This window comes from Lactuca virosa, chromosome 4, assembly GCF_052849685.1.
Source record: "Lactuca virosa cultivar CGN04683 chromosome 4, Lactuca_virosa_CGN04683_v6, whole genome shotgun sequence".
NCBI classification, from domain to species: Eukaryota; Viridiplantae; Streptophyta; class Magnoliopsida; order Asterales; family Asteraceae; genus Lactuca; species Lactuca virosa.
This window is the reverse complement of record NC_136429.1, coordinates 30,664,015-30,688,574: the sequence shown is the minus strand read 5'-3', so window position 1 is coordinate 30,688,574 and position 24,560 is coordinate 30,664,015. Positions and strand designations below refer to the sequence as shown.

Sequence of the window (24,560 nt, the reverse complement as noted above, 5' to 3'; positions counted from 1 at the left end):
AAGAGACTTTTGCACTAGCTGGGGATCAAAATGATAATGTCCAGTCGTGTTCATCCCCAAGCTAATGGTCAAGCGGAGTCCAACAACAAAATCATAGTTAACAATTTGAAGAAAAGGTTGGACAAAAAGAAGGGAAGATGGGCAGAAGAACTTCATTTCGTTTTGTGGGCAGATAGAACCACTTCCAAAGTAGCCACAAGTCAGACCCACTATTCTTTGGTGTTTGGGACAGAAGCAGTAATCCCTACTAAAGTAGTGATCCCAACGACAAGATACTTGTTGCAAGACCAAGAGAATAACGACAGGATCCTAGCACAGGATCTTGACACTATTGCCGAGCTTAGGGATCTTGCCAAAATATGCATTGCTGCTCATCAACAAAGAATCACCAAGGCTTACAATAGGAATATAAGGGTCAGAAGGTTTAAAATAGGAGACTTGGTATTAAGGAAAACATTCCAAAACACCAAGGATCCTAGTGCAGGAAAATTGGCTCCCAAATGGGAAGGACCGTATCTTATAGATGCTGAAGCAGGAAAAGGAGCATACTGGCTAGCAACACTCGAAGGAGACGTTCTACCAAGATACTGGAATGCTATACACCTCAAAGCATACTACATGTAAGTAGGGTCGAATGATCCACAACAAAACCAAGGTACATATGCTCTTTACCTTAAAACTTTTATTATTACTGATTTTCTCCTCGAATACATTACTAACTTAAGCATCGGAGGGGCATTAGCTAGACTAACGCCCACCCCTAGCTAACGTTTGCTATGCAGAACAACGTACGGTTAAGGATCCTCAAGAGTGAAGATCCTGAAACATCAGGATCCTCACAATCGAAGATCCTAAAACATCAGGATCCTCAAGTTTAAACACCCTGAAGCACAAGGATCTTGACACATGAAGATCTCAATACTTGGTAAAACTCCATTATATTTAACAATGTAATCTCTAAACTACCATGTACACAAGCTAGAGGCTGATCATCTCTCCCATGCTTAAGGGTACTTAATCCCCTCTAAGGTTTAAAGAGCTAATTACCTCTTTCATACGAACTAAGGTTCATACACCTCGCTTAGACGCATGATATCTAACTGTGGAATACGGGTAAGGGGATCATTTCACGATTCAGTGGCTTGGCAACCCTCTTATATTTGAACACAAGTTGAGATCCTTAAGGTTTATAACATTTTCATGTTATCAAAGATTGGGATTTTTTCCCAGAAATTACATAAGGTCTATAACATCTTCATGTTGTCACACGTTGGGAATGTTCCCCAGAGAATACAGTCGAATTGTAACATTTTCATGTTATCTATCCAATGAATTATATCACAAGTTGGGATCCTCCCCAGAATATAACATTAACATGTTATCTATTTTGTCAAAGTCTATAATCTAAACAGGCCGTTGGTAACATGGGAAACGTGAGCGAAGACCTGGAAGAAACATAAACATCAGCATGAAAAATAATAGGTATGATAGATTAATATGAATAATGCCTATGCAGAATCCTTACAGCTTGGGAAAATGAAGACAACTTCCCAAGAGCATCCTTGATGCTAAGGTTCTCTAAGCTGCAGTCTACAGCCTCAGAAGTCTTTCATTTTCGGGATCCTGAAGCCTTAACCGTAAGATCTATATGAGATCTCTTGGGAAGAGGAAGAATGGCACCTTTTTCCTGTGTAGATTTGATTGAACCACTGGTCATATCATCTTCATGATCTGCCAAACCAAAGCGGGCGTTGGACCGGGTAGTCTTAGAACCTGCCAGAGATCCCTATCAAGTCAGGATCCTCTAAAAAGACATATCTGATAAAAATAATGTTACCAGTGGCCATAGAAGCAGTAGTGGAGGAACCCTCTTGAAGACTGGAATATTCAAGCTTGAACGACCTCTCAACTGCAGGAAGTGTGAGAAATTTAGAAATTTTGTCCTCAAAGTCACCGGCGGCAGGAATAAGCTCCTCAAACCTAAACGCTGCATCAAAACAAACAAAATAAGGGAAGTAAATTTTAGGATCCTTGATATCTAAATTTTTGACCAAAACATATTTATTTAATATTATTATTTAATTGATCATTATATTTTGATTATTTTTTATTTATCAGGAATCATGATTTTTGATTACTTTTTATTTATCAGAAATCATGGGTCAGTAACTCTTTATGGAATTCGAGTTGGTAAAAGTGATAGTCAAGTAGTGTAGAATTTAGAAGTTAAACATTTATAATGTTTTATGGTTGTAAGCACTTATTTGTGTTTGTGTTATAGACATGTAAAGTTATTATTATATATTTTTCAAACTTGAACAATTATTATACATTATAAATTGTATGTAATTCTATTTAATGGATTATTTGAATTTTTAAAGGGTTTTTTTGTGAAAATTGAAACGGATCAACCCGGGTTTAACCTGTTTAGTAAATAGGTTGGATTGAAAAAACAATAAACATGTTAACCCGATTTTAACCAATTTATTTAAAAAGTTGGGTTGGGTTGAGAATTTTCAACCCATTACTTAAACAGGTTGGGTTTGGTAGATATTTTCAACTTATGTAATTAAACCGATCAATCTGTTTATGATCCAACCCAACCCATTGTCATCCCTATTTATTTTCAAATTTTGATTTGAATATAAAAAGAATAAAATAAAATGAAATGAAATTTAAAGGAAAGAAGGTACATGAAGTATAGAAGAAGAAAATGAAATTGAAAGAAATAAAGAAATAAAAAAATATGTGGATTTAAAATGATAAAAAAATATATTTATAATAGAAAATATAATTTAAAAAAGAAATATAAAACAAAATATTTTGAGCCGATTGGAGGAATCACAAGTTCCTCAATCCGTTTCGAAAGCCAAAATCCCTACCAGCCCGAAAAAAATGTAATCCCCCAGGCCCCAACGGTACCACCTGTATCGCGAGCCCAACCCACCTCCTCCCGAGCCACTCTCACGACCCATTATCAAATAGTATTTTGGTAAAATATTAAAAATAGAAAACCAAACTATCAAATAGTATTTTGGTAAAATATTAAAAATCACATTGACTAAAAATGTCAAATATAAAATTCTATTCGTATTTTTTGCAAATAAACAAAAGCCTAAAGCGTAGGTTACACGTCATGGCCATCCTACCTCGTCACCATACTCTTGTCTTGTCAGTTGCTTCTATTGGTGTCAACAAACACCCCCCACTCCTATTTACACTTTACCACTTTTATGTTTCAAATTTAATGCTCTATTGCCCCCCATAAAACTATGATTAGTGCTAAAGTAGCCTTAAAACTAAGAAAATACTTCTAATCAAACCCAATTTCGACCACATCTTCTCCAAATCAACGTCATATCCATAATGGAATAATCCATTACATCATTTCTATAAATTTTGCATCCATAAAGATGTCGAAAATTGAGGGTTAGCAAATTGCTTCATAGAGCAATGTACTTTTATAGGTATCAAGTTATTATAAATTGTAGAAAAACTTTATTGGGTTTAAGATATGAATAAAATAAAATATAGTGATAGAAAAACATAAATATATTGTTATTTTGTTGCAATTTACTCGTTTTCAAAAACTAGTTGTAAAACCAGATTAGTGAAAATGTCAAAAATTTGAGATTAATGTACAAGTTTCGTTACATAGAGTACAAATTACTAAAAGGGTATTACCCAAACATAGAAAGCACTTCATGAAGCCCATAAGAAGAAAGAAACCAAAATTATGAAGATATGAAGAGAAGACTAAAATGTAGGCAAATTGTTGAACTACTAATGATCAAAATGTTACCATTTAGCATAACTTTTTCTTCATGCATACGCTGCTCTTGATCTTCAAAGCTAATTAATAACAAGAATCATCAACAATGGCAAAATTCAAAGAAGCTTTCACACTTTATTCATTTCTATAACCAAGAACAGTCAAAAAAAGAAACTTATATATGAACACATGTTGACTATAAGATGCAAAATTAGCAGAACCCAAATGAAAAAGCTAAGTTTAATTCAAGATCTAAACAGGGAATTTCAACATTTGGAAATCAAACCCCCGTTTTGAAGAAATCAAACAGCAAGTATTCCAGTTATTAATGATTATACTTCACCATTGTTATCAGCATCATCCTTAGGCGTGTCTCTAATACTACCTCTGCAAAAATTCAACAGAAAGTAAGAAGATGATAAGAAAAACTGGAGTTTAGAATCGATGGATAGATCAATCAGATAACAAGATTGCTGAATTGTTGATCGGACGATTACCTTTGCGGTTTCGGTATCATCGGGAACTCTGTATAGGTCGGCGGTGATTTCCGTCAGCCACAATCCGGGAAACAGGGTCTGCATCGGAGAAATCAATGCAACAGTGATGAATATGATCGTGATCTTAAGGATTTGTAGTTTGAAGAAAGTGGGGGAGTTAAATCGGTTATGAAATTTCACTTACATCCAATTGCTTTTGAATAATCCTTGGTCGTTTCTTCGGCTTACGTGGAAGTCGCCGGCCGGCCATAGCCGTGAAATCATCTTCCAATTCACGGCGAGAAAGTGGAATTGAGAATTTGGGTCTGTCTCTCTTCTCGCCACTGGTAGTTACGGTGGCTGTAGCGACGCCACCGACAGGTCGGGGTCTCGGAGATTTGTTGCCTTCGTTTCTCACCGGAGATACATTAGGTTTCACAATATCACCATTGCCGTTGACTCCATTCGAAGGGGAAGGAGCTTTGCACGCAGCTCGTCTAGTCCTCAAATTCCACGGCCTCTCCGCCGGAGAAGTAGATGTCGTTGCAGTCGTTGTTGTTGTCGCCGGCGGCGGCGGCGGATCGACAAGAGTTTCTCTTAGAATCGCATCCTTCATCTTCCCGACCTCCGTCTGGAAATCGAACATCAGCTTCTCTCGAGTCGCCTCGATCTCACCGTCTCCGGCTCTCGCCTTCAATTTCTCCGACGAAGAAAACTTATAATAACTCTCCACCTTGCGATCATCACTTGATCTAAATCTTCTCTCAAACTCCATCTCCCTCCGCCGTGTTCCAATCACGGTGCCCCTTCCCCCATCACATCCACCGCCGCCGCCACTCTCCGACGATTGTTTGCGATCGACGGCGGACACGTCGCCCTTTGAATCCACCTTCATACACCGAAGAAGCTTCTGATTACCCCACTTCAAACACGGCAAATCAAAATTGTGCAGCCGCTTCAATCTCTCCATCTCTTCTTCCTCCACCGCTTCTCTTTCTCCGCCGCCTCTTCTCCTGCCGGAAAATACCATCAAAACCTCTCTGAATCTCCCTTTAATCAAAATTCGTGACAGATTATCAGGAGGGTTTTCCCTGGTTCTCCTCGTGTGTTTATGTGAAATCGCCGCGAAACGTTCATATATGAGGAGTCAAGAGGGGTGGAGGGTGCGATTTAACGTTCGAGGTGGCAGGTTCCCAGTGCTAATGTACGCATTATGAGTTTTGTGCGCATTTTTGGTGTGAGGTGAAATGAGAGGCGACTGAATTTCAAATATGAGTCTTCATATAAGCCGTTGATCTACACGTACTATTTTCTGCCAGCCGTTGGATTTTATTTTTATTTAATCATTTCTTATATAGGGATCCCCATTAATTATTCCTATAACAAGGCTTAGTTGCCGAAAGATCCTTGCACTTTGGTGTTATTGCAATTTAACCCTTCCAAATCTGGATAAAAACCCTTGTTTATTGTATAGATATAATTACTAACTAGAAAAGATTTTCAAACTTGTTATTTTCGAAACTTTTATTTTTAACCTAATTGTAATACATTATGGGATACTAATGAATTGATATGAGATTGTGTTACTAAGACCCTTTTGTAGACAAATAATGCTTATAAATTGAAGTTTTATTGTAACCCTTTTTATAAAAGTATTTGAACCAAGTTTGTAAAATAAATTGAAAATTAAGCCAAAACTGTAAAAAGATAAAAGGAAAGCTAAATGGGGCACGTAATTCGGGCCATGGGTGGGGCGGATATGAGGATTCCGAGTTTTATAACCCGCGCAAGAAACAAAAAAGACAAAATTACAAAATGGTCCTTGTGGTTTACCAAAAGTTACAAAGTCAGTCCCTATTAATTTTTTTTGATGCAAATGGTCCTTGTGGTTTGCGAAACTTGCAAAGTTGGCCCTTTTTACTAACACCGTTAGTAAAACGCCGTTAGGGACTAATTCTGTAAGGGCATTTTCGTCTTTTCAAGTATAGAATGACTGAATTCGTGACATTTGAGAAACCCCAGGGACCATTTTTGAAATTTGTTTGAAAAAATAAATTATTTTTGCTGAAGGTAGGGGGGGAAGGCTCGAAGCCGGGGTTGGAAGGTATTGCTTTGTAAAGTAAAGTAGCATGTTGGTTGCTTTTTGTCCGTTAATGTGAGGGTAATTTGGTCTTTTCAGGTAGTAGGGACTGAATTTGTCACCATGGGTAAACCATATGGACCATTTATGTAATTTTGGCGGTGGTGGTGGTGGTGGTGATGGCAGATGGTGGGTGGGTTTATGGTATTTGGTGAGTATTTTCTAACATTAATTTAAAACCAAAAAGAGAATGTTAAATCTGGTAAACCACAGGGACTAATTGTGTAATTTTGTCTAACAATAATAATAACAAAATTGACAAAAAAGTGCCACTTTATTGTTAAATCTTTCATAACTTTAATATATATATAACAATAATGATGAGGGACCATTTCTGCCAAAAGACTAAATACTAATAATATGTAATAAAATGCGAGGGTTATGAAAAATTCAAACCAAAATGAAAGGGTTGTTTGTGAACAAAAGCATAAAGATGAAGGGTCAATGTTGTAAGTTGGAGGACCAAAATTGACAAAAAAGATGCCACTTTACTGTTAAAATCTTTCATAACTTTAATATATATATATATATATATATATATATATATATATATATATATATATAATAATTTATAAGATTTATAAGGAAATTAGTAATCTAGCCGTTGTTTAGTTGTTTTTTTAAATAACCATAAAATTTTATGTATTTTTGAAAAATTAGCATTTGGTTTGGAATGTTCAAATCCGTATTTCGAAATGGATAAACATGTATAGTGATCCGACCCGGTAATATGGTTCCCCTATAAATAAATTTTGAACCCGCTTTTATTTTGGACTTCATTTCGAACTTGCATTCATTCCGGACAACATTTCAGACAACATCAAACTCAAACAATGTCTTCCTCTAGCAATAAAGTGATTTAGTTTTTTTTTGGTGTGTCTCGATATATTCGTTTTTTTTCTTCTAATTTGGTGTGGTTACATAGGCATTAATCGTTTTCCTTCAAATTAGAGTAGTTTTTAGGCTATTGTATGATTATATGTGAGAATATGTGTGAACTAGAACAACAAATCTAAAAAAAAAACTAATTCTAAAATAGTTCGTAATGACTCTGGGATATGAAGATCTTGTCAAGAATCTGTAGAACAAGTCTGGAATACATAGAATTATTTTGGAATGGTATTTCAGAATGCTTCAGTACGGAATAGAGTCAATGTAGTCCGGAATGTTCTCCAAAATATAGGTATTTAAGTCAGGAATGTGCAACAAACGCCTAGTTATAATTCCTTTTATTGTAGCATAAAAAAACATATGGTGTGGTTCACTACAACCTGCAGACCTGAATTGGGTCGAGAAATCATGACCCGTTTACACACACCACAACGTACGACCATGTTAGAGCAGCTTCTTTTGGTGCTTATGTTAACATATCGATGGGTGTCAATGTCACGTTTTACTATGTCATTATCTTATATGCAAGGAAGTTAGTACTTATCTTTGGGTTGACCTATATAAGCTTTTATTTCCAGTAAACGACTATTGGGTTTTCTTTGACAGGAAAGCTTTCTACCTTATTAACGACTTGCGATTCGGGGACTATTTCCCCGCTACTTAATCTTCGACACAGTTCAGACGGCGTGTCTTTCCATTTGTGTTTTCCTCAGAGTCAGTTAAAAGTTGTTGACATTATTCAGGTGTTTAATTACTCACTTCATCAATTACAAGATGCATATTCTGTGTGAGTCACCATGTTGTATATGTTAGAGCATTGATTTAATGGTAGATACTCTCGATAACTAGTTAATGATGAATATCTTGCACATATCTCTAATTTAAACGAGTTTAATAGGTAAATATATATATATATATATATATATATATATATATATATATATATATATATATATATATATATATATCAAATGATACATTTAATTTATAGTTATTAAATGTAATTGTTAACACATGTGTAACGTCCCATTTTCACATCAAAAATTTTCATTTTTAATTAAGGTAAAACTGCTCATTTTTAGAATACAAGTTACGAGAACCATTTATTTCAATTTACAATTATCATAAATCAAAGTAATATAATAACGCGGAATCCTCAAAGTTGTTGATGAGTGTGTATAGTTATACCTTCGCCTTCCCACAAACCGTTGATACCTGAAAAACAACAGTAACTGGGTAAGCATAAAGTTTAGCGAGTTTTACCCAAAATATCCCATACGACAAACATAATAGCATGCATAATGGGAACACAATCATCGGATTGGATTACCCCGGGTGTGTTGGTCTGCCACCTCAACCCAACCATTCTTCCTGAGCTTCCGTGCCTACGGCTTACAGCCGGCATGCACCAAGTATCTTGGCCTACAACACACAACATGACCGCCTCAACCTAACCCACCACCATATGTCAACATATAAACAATCTGTAACACTCCAGTTGTAACATCCTGATTTCCAGGAATGAGATTTTATGGATTTGCATGCAATTAAGGAAACCTACTCGACGAGTTGCAGGCCCCAACTCGTCGTGTAGAGATTAGTCAGGCCGCGTGATTTATGAGGTCTACTCGACGAGTTGGAGGACCCCAACTCGACGAGTAGGAGCTGGAAAATGAAACCCTAATTTCCAGGGTTTTACACCCTATTTAAAGGGTCATTAGCCTCCCTCTGCCTCCCTTACCGTCCTCCTTGAGCTCAGAAAACCCTAATCACGCCTACTCTCCATTTTTGTGTGATAAGAAGCTTGGAAGGTGGATTTTGTGAAGAGAGCTTGAAGTCTAAGGAGCTTGGAGCAAGTAGAAGCTTGTGGATCTGATTTCTACTTCATCTTAGCATCATCTTGAAGGTAAAACGTCGTTACCTTGACTTCTCTCTAGCTAGATCTCTTCATGCAAAGGTTTAGGGCTATTTCTAGTTTGTTATGAAGTTATCTCTGGTTTTGGGCATGATCTGAAGTTGTAACTTCAGATCTGGACTCCTCTAGCCCCTTATAGTCATAACGTTCCGGTGTTTAGCAAGTTAGAACCTTCCCCTTACCTAAAACCTCTTCCTTAGCTTGGTTTTGGCCTTTAAGACCTTGCATGCACGTAAAGTTTGCAACTTTATATGGTAACTATGCCTTAGGAAGCTAGATCTGCAATTTGGAGCTTTAGGGTAGATTAAAAACGTATGAATGAGAAATAGACTGAAGGGACCCGACGAGTTGCATGGTCAACTCGATGAGTCAGATGAAGATTGGCCGTTTTTGGTTTCTGCATGGACTCGGCGAGTTAGTAAGATGACTCGACGAGTTAGTTAGGGTTTTTCCCGACATTTGGACACCACATGGACTCGACGAGTTGTCTGGAAACTCGGCGAGTCGACTAGGGTTTGCATGACTTCTTGAGTTCTGAAGGAACTCGACGAGCCAGTTAGCTACACTCGATGAGTTGGGTCAACATGGACTGTTGACTTTGACCGTTGACTTTGACTTTGACAAAGGGTTGACCGGTTTGACTTCTAGGGGTATTTTAGTGATTTGGATTTATGGAAGTGGATTAGTTTGAGTTTGGAGCTGTACTTGGGGAGTTTGACATCATCATCCCGAACTACTTGTGAGGTGAGTTCTTCTCATTATATCAACAAGGTCTAAGGCACCAATGTCGGCCCTTTATGATTGTATCATGGTTATAGGATGGTTGTTATGTTAGTGATCTGTTAGATCGATATCCTGGCTATAGGATTATGCTATGTTAGTGATTTGTTAGATCGGTATCCTGGTTATAGGATGGTTGTTATGTTAGTGATCGGTTAGATCGGTATCCTGGTTATAGGATGGTTGTTATGTTAGTGATCTGTAAAATCTGTATGACTATCTGTACGATCTAGCTAGCTTATGATATTTATGTGCACATGATTGTTTGATTGAGGGTTTGGGTTGAGGTGGTCATGCTTTGTGCTTATGCCAACATACCCAGGGCGGACCAGATAGACTGCAGACCCGGTTAGGGCATACTAGTCAGGCCGAAGGCCCGATGAGCGGTCCGGATAGGCTGAAGGCCTTGAGAGGCGATCCAGACGTGCCGATGGCTCGGAGAACGGTCCAGATAGACTGATGGCCCTGCGAGACGGTCCAGTCAGGCTGATGACTCATTATGCATGCTATTTGTTTATATGATATGGTTATATTTGTATGGCGTTGGTATTTTGGGGGAACTCACTAAGCTTCGGGATTACAGTTGTTGATTATGTTTCAGGTACTTCTGATGATCGCGGGAAGGCGAAGGTGTGATCGTGCACCTCCTTATGTTTTATGATTTGATTACGGGATACTCTGACACTAAACCATTTTGAAAACAAATTTGTAATAATTATTGGTTTTGAATGATTCAAAAAGTTTTAAATTGGCTTGATTTTTATGGGTGTTACACGTTGGTATCAGAGACTTGGTTTGAGTGAATTGGAGGAAACACTCACGTGTCTCCAGTCTCAAACTAAGGACGAGGTTTTAAAATGATTTTTTTTCAAATGGTTTTCAAAATACTAAAGGAGGATGCAAGTGTACGATCAGCCGGAGCCAGTAAGTAGACCCCAAAATACCTTACAGATTATTTGATTTTGTGATATGGTAGAACAGCATTCTAGTACTAGGCTAGGGATTTTAGGAATTGCATGATAGAATTGCCTGATTATATGATGTCTGATAGCCTAGGGATTTTCTTATATGAAATTGACATCATTACTGTAGTTGCTTAGTGTATGCATCATAGTTGTACATAATTAAGATCATATAGCCTAATAATGTTTGGTTTGGCCTTATTTCCTATTCTTGTCTGATTAAGGGATTAGGGTAGGATAAGATATTCGAAAGTCTATAGGGTCCAGCGTTATGTATGACTAGCATACACTAGTGCTGCAGGGTTGGTGGAAGTTTCATGGGTGGGTTGTGCGGGTTCAGTAGGACAGTTATGAGATATTTAGCCTTCCTCTAGGAGTGAGGATTGAGCGCTCGTCATGCATACGTATATTGTTAGGGCGTTGTGATGATACTTGAGACAAATATGGGTAGGTGTGGAAGGTAGTATGGGCCCGTACTACTGAAAGCACAGGACCCATACGCGTAGCAAGGAAGTCATAACCCCTAGGGTTTTGTAGGTAGTTGGTTTTCCGTTATTGCACGGAATGTATGATATCTTCCTGGTATGTATTTTCAGTATGGTGGTTACGAGACGTATTGAGGCCGGATCTGGGTCAGGATCCGGAGCTGGTAGCCAGGATTGGACAGCGTTGATAGAAGATCGCGTCAGGGAGATCATACGGGAGGAGGTGATTGAGATAGTCTGGAGTCAAATTCCGGAGGTGTTTGGGTCTATTAAGACTGCAGTGGTTGAGTACTTTGATGAGCGTTATGCAACCATTGCTGAGACGGCTGCTGCAGCAGCTTCAACAGCTGTAACGGCGACAGGGGAGGAGCTAGTGGCCAGGATAGGCCGGTATTGTCCGTTGATCAAACACGGGAGATGGTTTATGTGGAGGTATCTCAGATTTTGCAAGAAGAATTGTTCGGTGTCATGAACCGGGTCACCGCCAGGGTGATCGCCAAGCTCGAGGAGCAAATTGCACCCTTGCAAGCTGTGAGAGACGTTGCTACTGGGAGGACTACTGGGGGAGTGCCGGTTGTGGGGTCACAACTAGGAAAGAGGAGGAGGGACTTTTCAGCAGAGGACGAAGAGTCGGAGGCTGCTGACCTGGGTACTGGAAGTCAGGAGGATCAGGAGGTGTGTGGAAAGTGTGGGGTAACCCATGGATTTGCTTGTCACAAGTTCAAGTGCTTCAAGTGTGGAGAGAGAGGGCATGTGCAATGGGATTGCAAGAAGGATCAGATATGCTTTCACTGTCACCAACCAGGTCATTTTAGGTCCAGCTGTTCTACGTTGGGGACGAAAGGATTTCAGATTCCAACGGTCATCGTTCCTCAGGAGGTCAAATTCGAGCCACAGGAAATCCCTGGTATGTAATTGGAAACCCCTATTCTGTAATAATATTATGGTCAAATTGTCCTTTATCAGTATTTGTCTTGCCTTGGAATCTTGTTGAGTATGGGTAAGCAACAACTTCGGGTTAGTTACATGTTTTGTCTGATCTATGTGATGCGAAACTTCATGAGACGTTAGGTCATTTAGAAGTGTCAGGAGAATTTTATTATCAAAGGGTTGTAGGTAGTTAGAGTTCAGGGATTCATCAGAGGATGGGAAGTAGAATGGTTGATTGATGGATTGGAATTTTATCATCTATGGCAAGGGTTGTACCCATTCAGTTTTTCCGAGTTTACAGGAGTGAGTAGGCTTGTGACCTTAGGGTCAGGTTGTATTTCCAGCTCGGGGTCCGTTGGTCGCAGGGGTTGGTGGCAGTATTTCAGCGCTGGTAAGCATAGGTGAGTCGATGTGGCATGAGTATCTTGCGAGGAAAGTTAGGTACCATATTCTTGGGTAGGTCGGGTGTCGGATTGTCATTTAGATTGCAAACAAGGACTAGTTCATGTCACCTGGGATCGAAAGGGAGTTTTCCTGCGTACCCTTGGGTTGGTCAGGGTAACCCAGGAGGAAGAAGTCAGGATTTCTTCGAATGCCTTTGAGAGTGTGACATCTCCTGTATTCTTCAGGATGGTATCGGGAATTGTATTGTGTTGAAATTTTGTTGTATTGGGTAAGTTATATCCCGAGTTGACTTTCTGCTATTATTGGGTTATTGGGAGTCGTTATATGCCACTCTACATGCCGGAAGTCTTTAGCTGAAATTCAGGTTTCTCTTGGGTTCCGATTGATCTGTAGTGGGAGGATCATTTTGCGTACGTTATCCATTTCATGGTTAGGAAAAATTGTACTTGGTTGAGCCGGTTTGAGTTGTGAGTTGATTTCTAACCAGTGGGTGGTAGTTAGAACCCTAAGTGGGGGAGAGCTGGTTATTTATGGAAAGAGCACCAGGATGGGTCCATGATTTTGGCTCAACAGACCTAGGGTGGCCCGGATAGACTGAAGGCCCAACGGGACGTACCAGTCAGGCCGAAGGCCCGGAGAACGGTCCAGACAGGTTGAAGGCCAGAAAAGGCGGTCCAGACATGCTGAAGGTTCTGAGAGCGGTCCAAATAGGCTGAAGGCCCGGTGAGGCGGTCCAGTCATGCTGAAGACTCTGTAGGTATTCTATTGGATCTGCGTCAGATATTGAGCATGCTGCTTTGTGATGATAACCAGTGGAACCGTATGTTGTCTGTGCTTGCTGGTTATCACCTATGGAATGCCGTTAGGGACTTTTGGTGGTTGTGAGGGAGAGCCTGAAAACTCTTGTGCTGCAACTTGTTCTATAAGGGAATCGTGCGGGGTAGGGTTTCAGATTCAGACTTAGATCAAGAGTTCGAGTGTTTTCCCTCTGAGGATTGTATGCAACTTTGTTTTTGAAAGAATTGCTTGGGTAGCAACTATGTGGGGCTCAGTGGTACTGGGGAATGTCGTCAAGGTCTGTGTGTTATCGGAAGCATCCTAGTCATGGGTTGTGGGCCTAGTGGTCGTAAAGGTTCATACCTTTTGCTTGTGGTGTTCTCGGGATTGATGCGTTGATGGAGGCCTGGCGAGTCGTAAATCCGTTGGTTGGATAAGGAAGCAGTAAATACTGAGGGGAGTATCGGTCAGGTATCAGATTGAATCTGTGAGATGTTGCCTCGTATTCCTGCATGTTTGCAAGTTGTTGTTAGGGATCGAAAGAGACGCGAAAGTTCTTGGCTGATCATCTTCTTTCGTCGCTTCAAAGATTGGAAATGGCATGGTAAAGAGTCAAAGGTTATACTAAGGTTTTGGTGTATCATATGGATTCGGATTGTGAAAGGTTCGCTATTGACCTGTTTGAGGGTCTTTTCTGCATCATTTGTGGTAGTTTCGGTCAGAAACTTGGGATGGATTCATGGTCGGCCATTTCGAGATGGCTTATAGTGGAAACTTGCGTCGGGGATCGCAAATGTATCCGTGTGAGGCATGCACTCTGGAGGTCAGTGAGGTAAATGGGGGGAACATTTTGGTTTGTGTGGTGAATCGTGAGTTACAGGCGAAAGGTATGATGTCATCTACGGGAAATCGAGGGTTGCTGGGTTAGAGCGTCCCTATCTTTCAGGTTCTGAGAACGGGGTTAGATCTTTCTCCTGATTATCTATGGCAACACATCGTGTTGGGAGAGTTGAGGCGGTCGTGCTCTATGCAGTAGGCCAAGATATCCGGTGCGGGCCGACTGTAAGTCGTAGGCACGGAGACTCACGAGGAGCAGTAGGGTTGCAGCAGTAGGCCAAGATACCCAGTACAGGTCGACTTTATGTCGTAGGCATGGAGGCCAGGAGGAGCGATAGGGTTGAGGCGGTAGGCCGACAAACCCTGAGAATTTCAATCCGGTGGTTGATTGGAATCAACATATTGATATTCCAACCCGACGCTAATCGGGCCAGTCATAGGTGTTGGTGGTTATGCGTTAGTACTTGACTGTTACTATATGTAGATTCGGGAGCTGAAGGAAACATTATCTTGTCAGCACAAAAGGGTTCTTCTCCCAATTTGCCTCCCATTGTTCGTGTTATCCCTGAAAATTCGGTCATTGAATGAGTTACCTTGAAAGAATATATATAATCTCTCCTCCAGTAGAGAATTATCGGCAGCCGCGTATGATCCATGATTGAGTTCTGGGAAGGACTCTAGGTTTTCAGGGTGTGATCCGATCCAGGAAGAAGGGAATATATCGGGTCATTTCGGGTTTTGCCAAGGTTGGCAAGGCAGCGTATCGACTGGGTCTCCTGGAGGAGCTCAGACAGATTCATGACACTTCCCATGTCTTGCAGTTGCGAAAGTGCGTGTCGGGTGAGGATGTCGTGGAATCATTAGGTGATCTTCAGGACGATGAGTGCCTGAACTACGTCGAGAGGATGGTGGCCGTCTTGTAACGAAGGGTAAAGGTTTTGCGTAGCCAGAAGATACCTTTGGTAAAGGTACAAGTGGCAGGATCGGAGAGGATTCGAGTAGGTATGGGAGCCGAAGGCTGGAATGCAAAAGCATTATCCGGATTTGTCCACTACAGCAGGCTTCGAGGACGAAGCCTCGTTCAAGTGGGGGAGAGTTGTAACATCCCGATTTCCAGGAATGATATTTTAGGGATTTTCATGCAATTAAGGAAGCCTACTCGACGAGTTGGAGGCCCCAACTAGTCATGTAGAGATTAGTCAGGCCGCGTGATTTATGAGGTCTACTCGACGAGTTGGAGGATCCCAACTCGATGAGTAGGAGCTGGAAAATGAAACCCTAATTTCCAGGGTTTTACACCCTATTTAAAGGGTCATTAGCCTCCCTCTGCCTCCCTTACCGTCCCCATTGAGCTCAGAAAACCCTAATCGCGCCTACTCTCCATTTTTGTGTGATAAGAAGCTTGGAAGGTGGATTTTGTGAAGAGATCTTGAAGTCTAAGGAGCTTGGAGCAATGAGAAGCTTATGGATCTGATTTCTACTTCATCTTAGCATCATATTGAAGGTAACAAGTCGTTACCTTGACTTCTCTCTAGCTAGATCTCTTCATGCAAAGGTTTAGGGCTATTTCTAGTTTGTTATGGAGTTATCTCTGGTTTTGGGCATGATCTGAAGTTGTAACTTCAGATTTGGACTCCTCTAGCCCCTTATAGTCATAAAGTTCCAGTCTTTAGCAAGTTAGAACCTTCCCTTTACCTAAAACCTCTTCCTTAGCTTGGTTTTGGCCTTTAAGACCTTGCATGCACGTAAAGTTTGCAACTTTACGTGGTAACTATGCCTTAGGAATCTAGATCTGCAATTTGGAGCTTTGGGGTAGCTTAAAAACGTCTAAATGAGAAATGGACTGAAGGGACTCAACGAGTCAGATGAAGATTGGCCGTTTTTGGTTTCTGCATGGACTCGGCGAGTCAGTAAGATGACTCGACGAGTTAGTTAGGGTTTTTCCCGACATTTGGACACCACATGGACTCGAGAAGTTGTATGGAAACTCGGCGAGTCGACTAAGGTTTTCACAACTTCTTGAGTTCTGAAGGAACTCGATGAGCCAGTTAGCTACACTCGATGAGTTGAGTCAACATGGACTGTTGACCTTCACTGTTGACTTTGAATTTGACCAAGGGTTGGCCAGTTTGACTTCTAGGGGTATTTTAGTGATTTGGATTTATGGAAGTGGATTAATGGTGGATGTAGGTGTTTGAGTTTGGAGTTGTACTTGGGGAGTTTGACATCATCATCCCTAGTTAGTTGTGAGGTGAGTTCTTCTCACTATATCAACAGGGTCTAAGGCACCAATGCCGGTCCTTTATGATTGTATCCTGGTTATAGGATGGTTGCTATGTTAGTGATCTGTTAGATCGGTATCCTGGCTATAGGATTATGCTATGTTGGTGATCTGTTAGATCGGTATCCTGGTTATAGGATGGTTGCTATTTTAGTGATCGGTTAGATCGGTATCCTGGTTATAGGATGGTTGTTATGTCAGTGATTTGTGACATCCCCAATTTTCTCGGCCAGAAAAGACCAATTGCGGTTATGCTTTTTAAAATAAAATCAGAGTAATCTTTCAAAAGGTGTTGCGGAATTTTTCCCCAAAACTTCATATGATAAAAATTTATCAAAGCATTTCTTAAAGAAATGAATTTTCATTATATTATAAAACCTCGGGATGTCATGTTCCGATACAGACCAAAAGCATAAAAAATACCATATAGGCCTTACAACAATTATTTATATCTACTGGCCTATAATCCAAAATCTCTCGTCATCATCCAACTATGCTTTTGTTCAACTACCTGTAGTATAAAAAGCTGAGTGGGTCAGGCTTGGGAGCCTGGTGAGCATATAGGGTTTTCAACCCACAATAAATAAATTTATTAATTTCATCAAACAACAATAAATTTATTAATTTCATCAACCAACAATAACCCTGATTACCCATTCCCGTTATCCCCACTTTACGTCCATAAACACCTATCATAAGAGACCTAGTCTAAGGATTTTCATCGGGGTAACAACACTGCTTAAGGGATACTTCTGCAGTTTCTTAAGATTTCACCCTAAGAATCCTCATAACGACACGATCTATACTCTCAGATCTAAAATCAACCTCTTTACCTAATCCATACTCCCGGATCAATAACTGTGCCTATTCCATACTCTCGGACTAGGAACAATTAACTATGTCTTAATCCATACTCCCGGATTAATAATAAATAACTATTGTCTTAATCCATACTCCAGGGTTAATAACAAATAACTATGTCTTAATCCATACTCCCGGATTAATAACAAATATCCATGTCTTAATTCATACTCTCGGATTAATAACAAATAACTATGTCTTAATCCATACTCCCGGATTAATAACAAATAAGTACGTATTAATCCATACTCCCGGATTAATAACAAATAACTACGTCTTAATCCATACTCCCGAAAAACATCTACAATTTACGAGCCTGTTAATATTCCACTGGACTGTCTAGAAAAGTCTGTGGTCGTCATCTATACTCCGCTAGATGACAACAACAACAACAACAACAACATCGAGACCTCTCATCATTTTAACACACATCAACTATTTCATCTACCCATGTTTTACCCAACATATTTGTAGATAAAATTACATATACATTTTAAAACTTGTATAAAACATCTATTCAACACCCATCTCAAATAAACAAACAATATAATTACACATAGCACGTATTTTATAGAAAATACTTCATATCTATGTGTAAGATGAAAGTGACTATACACTCACTTGATAAGATGGCGGTTGGACAGCACTTCGTCCTTTAAAATAATCTTTTTCGTTGAAACTTGGATGTTTTCTCAAAAACAGGGCTTCACGCGGGCAAAGTTTCGGCTTGAAAAACTCTTTTCTCGGGATCTTCGGGCTCTCCGGGACTTGCTTACGATGCTAGGATGATATAATAGGCTTGGGGGTATTTAGTGTAGCAAAAAGGAAAGTAGAGGGTGAGAGGAGTGAATTTTTGTAACATAAATACGGCTGGCTTCTGATCCTATTTATAGGAGGCCGAAGCTCCTTAGTACGCTGGGGGTAATGCTCCGGTACGCGGGGCGTACTGCCTCACACATCTCTTTGCGGGGCGTAACTTCGTTCGCTGGGCGTACGAAGGGATCAGCTCGGACGCGTCAAGGCTACGACACGTGGCTCTCATGCGAAGGAGTAGGGAGGGTGACGGACTCGAGAACACTTACACGAGTACGCTGGGCGTACTCCGAATTTTCAAACTTCAAAAATTCGTAACTTTCGCATACGAGCTCCGTTTTTGACTTCTTTATATCCACGCGTAGGTGAGACTGTACTCTACAACTTTTGTTTAGACTCCGTCGGCTAATTTTGACTTTATTTTAAAAGTTATATTTTTAACAGGCCGGGACAGGAAAAGTCCGTTAAAAATTCATAACTTCTTCATCCGACGTCTGTTTTCGTCTGTCTTTTTACCGTTGAACTACTATCAACAAGATCTTCGATTCTCGTTTATGTTGTTTCGGCTAAAAATCACTCGATCTAAAATTCGAGTTTCGGGCTGCATACTGCTAATGTTGAAACTTTGAAAAATCATAACTTCCTCATACGAAGTCAGATTTGGGCGTTCTTTTTATGCACGCTCTCGGTTTAACGAACACTATGACTTTCATTTAGATCACTAATGCTAAAAAGCACTTTATCATAAATTCACTTTTTACGTCACACAGTGTCGTGTCGGTTCTGTCGCGAAACTTCGACAGGTCATAACTTTTTCGTTATAACTCGGATTTCGGTATTCACTATATATCCGGAACCCTTGTTTCGACCACTACAACTTTATTCATAGATATGGGCTTTATCTAATATTTTACCTTCGACGCTTATTTTTATCCTTAATTTATTATATCATCATAATTAAATATAAGGCACATAAATTCACATTCATTCTTATTACTTCAAAACACGTTACAATAGTTTACCTAGACTATTACCTCGCTTTTAATGCTTAGCCCAGAAACACGGGGGTTACAATTCTCTCCCCCTTAGAATGATTCTGTCCCCAGAATCATACATCAGCAAACAAATGCGGATAGAGAATCATCATATCATTCTTCGTTTCCCAGGTGAGATTTGGCTCATTCGTATGTTTCCATCGCACAAGCACTAAATCGATCATCTTGTGTCGCAACTTCTTAGTCTTACGGTCAACAATTGCCTCTGATTCTTCAATTAACCTCTTACTATCATCCAATCTTAATTCAGAAATTGGAATTATGTCGGGAACTTCTCCCGTGAACTTCCTCAAATAACACACATGGAAAGTGTTATGAATACCATCTAGCTCTTCTGGTAGTTCTAGCTTGTAAGCTTGGTTCGTAATCTTCTGAAGAACTTTAAACGGTCCAATAAACCTTGGACTAAACATTCCCCGAACCACGTAACATACTTATCTTTGTCGGACTCAATTCGATATGACCTCTAGGGTCGGAATATCAATCATCTTTTTAGTCATTACCGAAACAATGGTAACGACACACTTGAATAAAAACGAAATCAATTACTAGCTTTTTGGTAACCTTGTGACTTTCCCTGATCCAAGTGTGAGTCCTGTGCTTCCATTAGTATAGGCATCTACTACTATTCACACCTACTCATACTCGTCCCAAGTATGGTCTTGCAGTTTTCCAAGTCACCATTCAAAAAAATTTCACATAATCATTTGACACATCAGGTAACAAAACGAAGGTTTATATTATTTCTTGAAACGATTACAAAGATGTTCTAGTTTACCTTATACTATGCCTATAATTGGCTACACCACATGTTACTATTCATATTGATATTTCATAACTTGATTTTTGGATATGAAGTCCTCATCCTTGATTCCTCGCATCGTCACCTGCTTCATCGAGGATCATTTGGAATGCCCTTGGCTTTGGCTTTGGCGGTTCATTTGGATTCATTGCCCTTTCCCTATTCGGGAAGTGTTGATTGAAGTGTCCTTCTTCACCACACTTAAAGCAGACTTCTCTCTGGGTTGTGCATTCAAGGGCATAGTGACCAATCCTCCCGCATTTGAAGCAGATCACCTCTTTAGGACATCTCCAAGTATGTTTCCTTCTGCATTTATCGCACCATCTTGCTTCACCTCCTCCTCCTTCGAACTTCGAGAATTTTCTTTTCTCGTTGGACCCTGAAGTTCCTTCCAACTTTCTTTTCTCGCCAACTTCAACCTTGCTGGCGGCTCTTCCCTTGATCATCTCTTCAACAGACTTGGCAGCCCAGATAGCTGCCTCCAGAGTAAGTGTCTGACGCACTGGCACTGCATACTCCCATGGAAGTCCCTTTGCGTACCTTTCGATTTTTGTCAGTTCGTCTGGGACAATACGCAAAGCAAACTCCATTTTATCTGTGAAGTTATTAGTGTATTCATCGATGGACATGCTTCCTTTTTTTAATGTCATAAATTGGTTCTCTAGCTCAAGAAGATTTTGGGCCGAACAATACTTGTGCTTGAAGTGCACCAAGAACTCTACCCAAGTCAGTTGCAGTGGCTCATTATGGCTTAGGGTCTTCCCCAGAGTGTTCCACCAGCGAACAGCGCCACCTCTGAACTGACGCACTGCAAATATGGTTTGTAACTTGCCTTGGCAACCACATGTCATGAAGGATAATTCCATCTCCGAGATCCAATCCATTACTCCGATGGGATCTTCCTTTCCAGTGAAAGTTGACGTTTTCGAAGTCATAAAATCTTTGTACTTGCATCCATTTCTCTCGACTCCATCCTCTTGGTTATTCCTCCTAACCACAAGCGATTCAGTTTGACCAACAGATCTACTGTAATTTCCTTCCTCTGACTGACTGTCATTTAATTCAGGTTGTTCAACAGGCACTGAAGATTCATCCCTGTTGTTCAACAAATGTCTCATTTCTTCCCTCTGTTCAGCCATCATAGCCCGTATCATGGCTTGAACACCATCCATTGTGACTGGCTCTGGTGCAACTTCTACCACAGGCACCTGCTCAATCACTTGGGGTTGAGGTTGCTGATTTCTATTAGCATTTCCAGCCCCACTTCGGGTTCTTGCCATTATGATCTATACACCAAATTAGGCGAATTTAAACCTTTACCCACGACAGATATTTAAATTCTCCTTATCACTCTGAAACGTTACATGCTAGTTCTAATATCGTAGTCATACGCTTAGTATCCTAAACACATAAGGTTTCCAGATCCGGTCGGCAACAGACCCTAGATCCAAACAAATAATATCATATGTGGAAAACATATAGCATTTAGCACATAAAAACATTTTAGGCATCTTTCCTAAAATATACTAGTGCTCGTGTCTAAAATATGGTAGACACTCATCTCACGATCATCACTTAGCATTCTAAGTTTAAGTCTAGAAATACTACAAATTCCTAGTTCGCTTAAACTAATGCTCTGATACCAACTGTGACATCCCCAATTTTCTCGGCCAGAAAAGACCGATTTCTTTTATGCTTTTTAAAATAAAATCAGAGTAATCTTTCAAAAGGTGTTGCGAAATTTGTCCCCAAAACTTCATATGATAAAAATTTATTAAAGCATTTCTTAAAGAAATGAATTTTCATTATATTATAAAACCTCGGGATGTCATGTTCCGATACAGACCAAAAGCATAAACAATACCATATAGGCCTTACAACAGTTATTTATATCTATTGGCCTATAATCCAAAATCCCTCGTCATCGTCCAACTATGCTCTTGTTCCACTACCTGTAATATAAAAAGCTGAGTGGGTCAGGCTTGGGAGCCTGGTGAGCATATAGGGTTTTCAACCCACAATAAATAAATTTATTATTTTCATCAAACAACAATAAATTTATTAATTTCATCAACCAACAATAACCCTGATTACTCATTCCCGTTATCCTCACTTTACGTCCCTAAACGCCTATCATAAAGGACCTAGTCTAAGGATTTTCATTGGGGTAACAACACTGCTTAAGGGATACTTCTGCAGTTTCTTAAGATTTCACCCTAAGAATCCTCACAACGACACGATCTATACTCTCAGATCTAAAATCAACCTCTTTACCTAATCCATACTCCCGGATCAATAACTGTGCCCATTCCATACTCTCGGACTAGGAACAATTAACTATGTCTTAATCCATACTCCCGGATTAATAATAAATAACTATTGTCTTAATCCATACTCCCGGATTAATAACAAATAACTATGTCTTAATCCATACTCCCAGATTAATAACAAATAACCATGTATTAATTCATACTCCCGGATTAATAACAAATAACTACGTCTTAATCCATACTCCCGAATTAATAACAAATAACCATGTCTTAATCCATACTCCTCGATTAATAACAAATAACTGCATCTTAATCCATACTCCCGTATTAATAACAAATAACTACGTCTTAATCCATACTCCCGAAAAACATCTACAGCTTACGAGCCTGTTAATATTCCACTGGACTATCTAGAAAAGTCTGTGGTCGTCATCTACACTCCGCTAGATAACAACAACAACAACAACGAGACCTCTCATCATTTTAACACACATCAACTATTTCATCTACCCATGTTTTACCCAACATATTTGTACATAAAAATACATATACAATTTAAAACTTGTATAAAACATCTATTCATCACCCATCTCAAATAAACAAACAATATAATTACACATAGCACGTATTTTATAGAAAATACTTCATATCTATGTGTAAGATGAAAGTGACTATACACTCACTTGATAAGATGGCGGTTGGACAACACTTCGTCCTTTAAAATAATCTTTTTTGATGAAACCGGGATGTTTTCTCAAAAACCGAGCTTCACGCGGGCAGAGTTTCGTCTTGAAAAACTCTTTTCTCGGGATCTTTGGGCTCTCCGGGACTTGCTTACGATGCTAGGATTATATAATAGGCTTAGGGGTATTTAGTGTAGAAAAAAGGAAAGTAGAGGGTGAGAGGAGTGAATTTTTGTAACATAAATACGGCTGGCTTCAGATCCTATTTATAGGAGGCCGAAGCTCCTTAGTACGCTGGGCTTAATGCTTCGGTATGCGGGGCGTACTGCCTCGCACATCTCTTCGCTGGGCGTAACTTCGTACGTTGGGCATACGAAGGGATCATCTCGGACGTGTCAAGGCTACGACACGTGGCTCTCATGCGAAGGAGTAGGGAGGGTGACGGACTCCAGAACACTTACACGAGTACGCTGAGCGTACTCCGAATTTTCAAAATTCAAAAATTCGTAACTTTCGCATACGAGCTCCGTTTTTGACGTTCTTTATATCCACGCGTAGGTGAGACTGTACTCTACAACTTTTGTTTAGACTACGTCAGCTAATTTTGACTTTATTTTAAAAGTTATATTTTTAACAGGCTGGGACAGGAAAAGTCCGTTAAAAATTCATAACTTCTTCATCCGACGTCCGTTTTCGTTTGTCTTTTTACCGTTGAACTACTATCAACAAGATCTTCGATTCTCGTTTATGTTGTTTCGGCTAAAAATCACTCGATCTAAAATTCGAGTTTCGGGCTGCATACTACTAATGCCGAAACTTTGAAAAATCATAACTTCCTCATACGAAGTCAGATTTGGGCGTTCTTTTTATGCACGCTCTCGGTTTAACGAACACTACGACTTTCATTTAGATCACTAATGCTAAAAAGCACTTTATCATAAATTCACTTTTTACGTCACACAGTGTCGTGTCGGTTCTGTCGCGAAACTTAGACAGGTCATAACTTCTTCGTTATAACTCGGATTTCGGTATTCACTATATATCCGGAACCCTTGTTTCGACCACTACAACTTTATTCATAGATATGGGCTTTATCTAACATTTTACCTTCGACGCTTATTTTTATCCTTAATTTATTATATCATCATAATTAAATATAAGGCACATAAATTCACATAATTCATTCTTATTACTTCAAAACACGTTACAATAGTTGACCTAGACTATTACCTCATCTTTAATGCTTAGCCCAGAAACACGGGCGTTAGATCTGTATGACTATTTGTACGTGCTAGCTAACTTATGATATTTATGTGCACATGATTGTTTGATTGGGGGTTTGGGTAGAGGCGGTCATGCTTTGTCTTTATGCCAACATACCCAGGGCAGACCGGATAGACTGCAAACCCGGTTAGGGCATACTAG

The 24,560-nt window shown here is 39.8% G+C and overlaps 2 protein-coding genes across 2 annotated transcripts; both read right to left on the bottom strand.

Annotated features, from left to right (window-relative positions):
• Positions 1-1,175: 1,175 nt before the first annotated feature.
• Positions 1,176-3,916, bottom strand: LOC145103852 (uncharacterized). The gene is made up of 4 exons (XM_079041120.1): positions 3,803-3,916; positions 1,838-1,987; positions 1,526-1,773; positions 1,176-1,445 (listed from the first exon to the last, which is right to left on the bottom strand). The coding sequence occupies exons 1-3, from the start codon at positions 3,828-3,830 to the stop codon at positions 1,610-1,612; spliced, it is 342 nt and encodes a 113-aa protein (XP_078897246.1). The 5' UTR covers positions 3,831-3,916; the 3' UTR covers positions 1,176-1,445; positions 1,526-1,609.
• On the bottom strand, positions 3,888-5,484 carry LOC145103851 (uncharacterized). Its single transcript, XM_079041119.1, has 3 exons — positions 4,454-5,484; positions 4,270-4,347; positions 3,888-4,159 (listed from the first exon to the last, which is right to left on the bottom strand). Exons 1-3 carry the CDS (start codon positions 5,276-5,278, stop codon positions 4,154-4,156), a joined length of 909 nt encoding a protein of 302 aa, XP_078897245.1. The 5' UTR covers positions 5,279-5,484; the 3' UTR covers positions 3,888-4,153.
• Between the last annotated feature and the right edge of the window lie 19,076 nt (positions 5,485-24,560).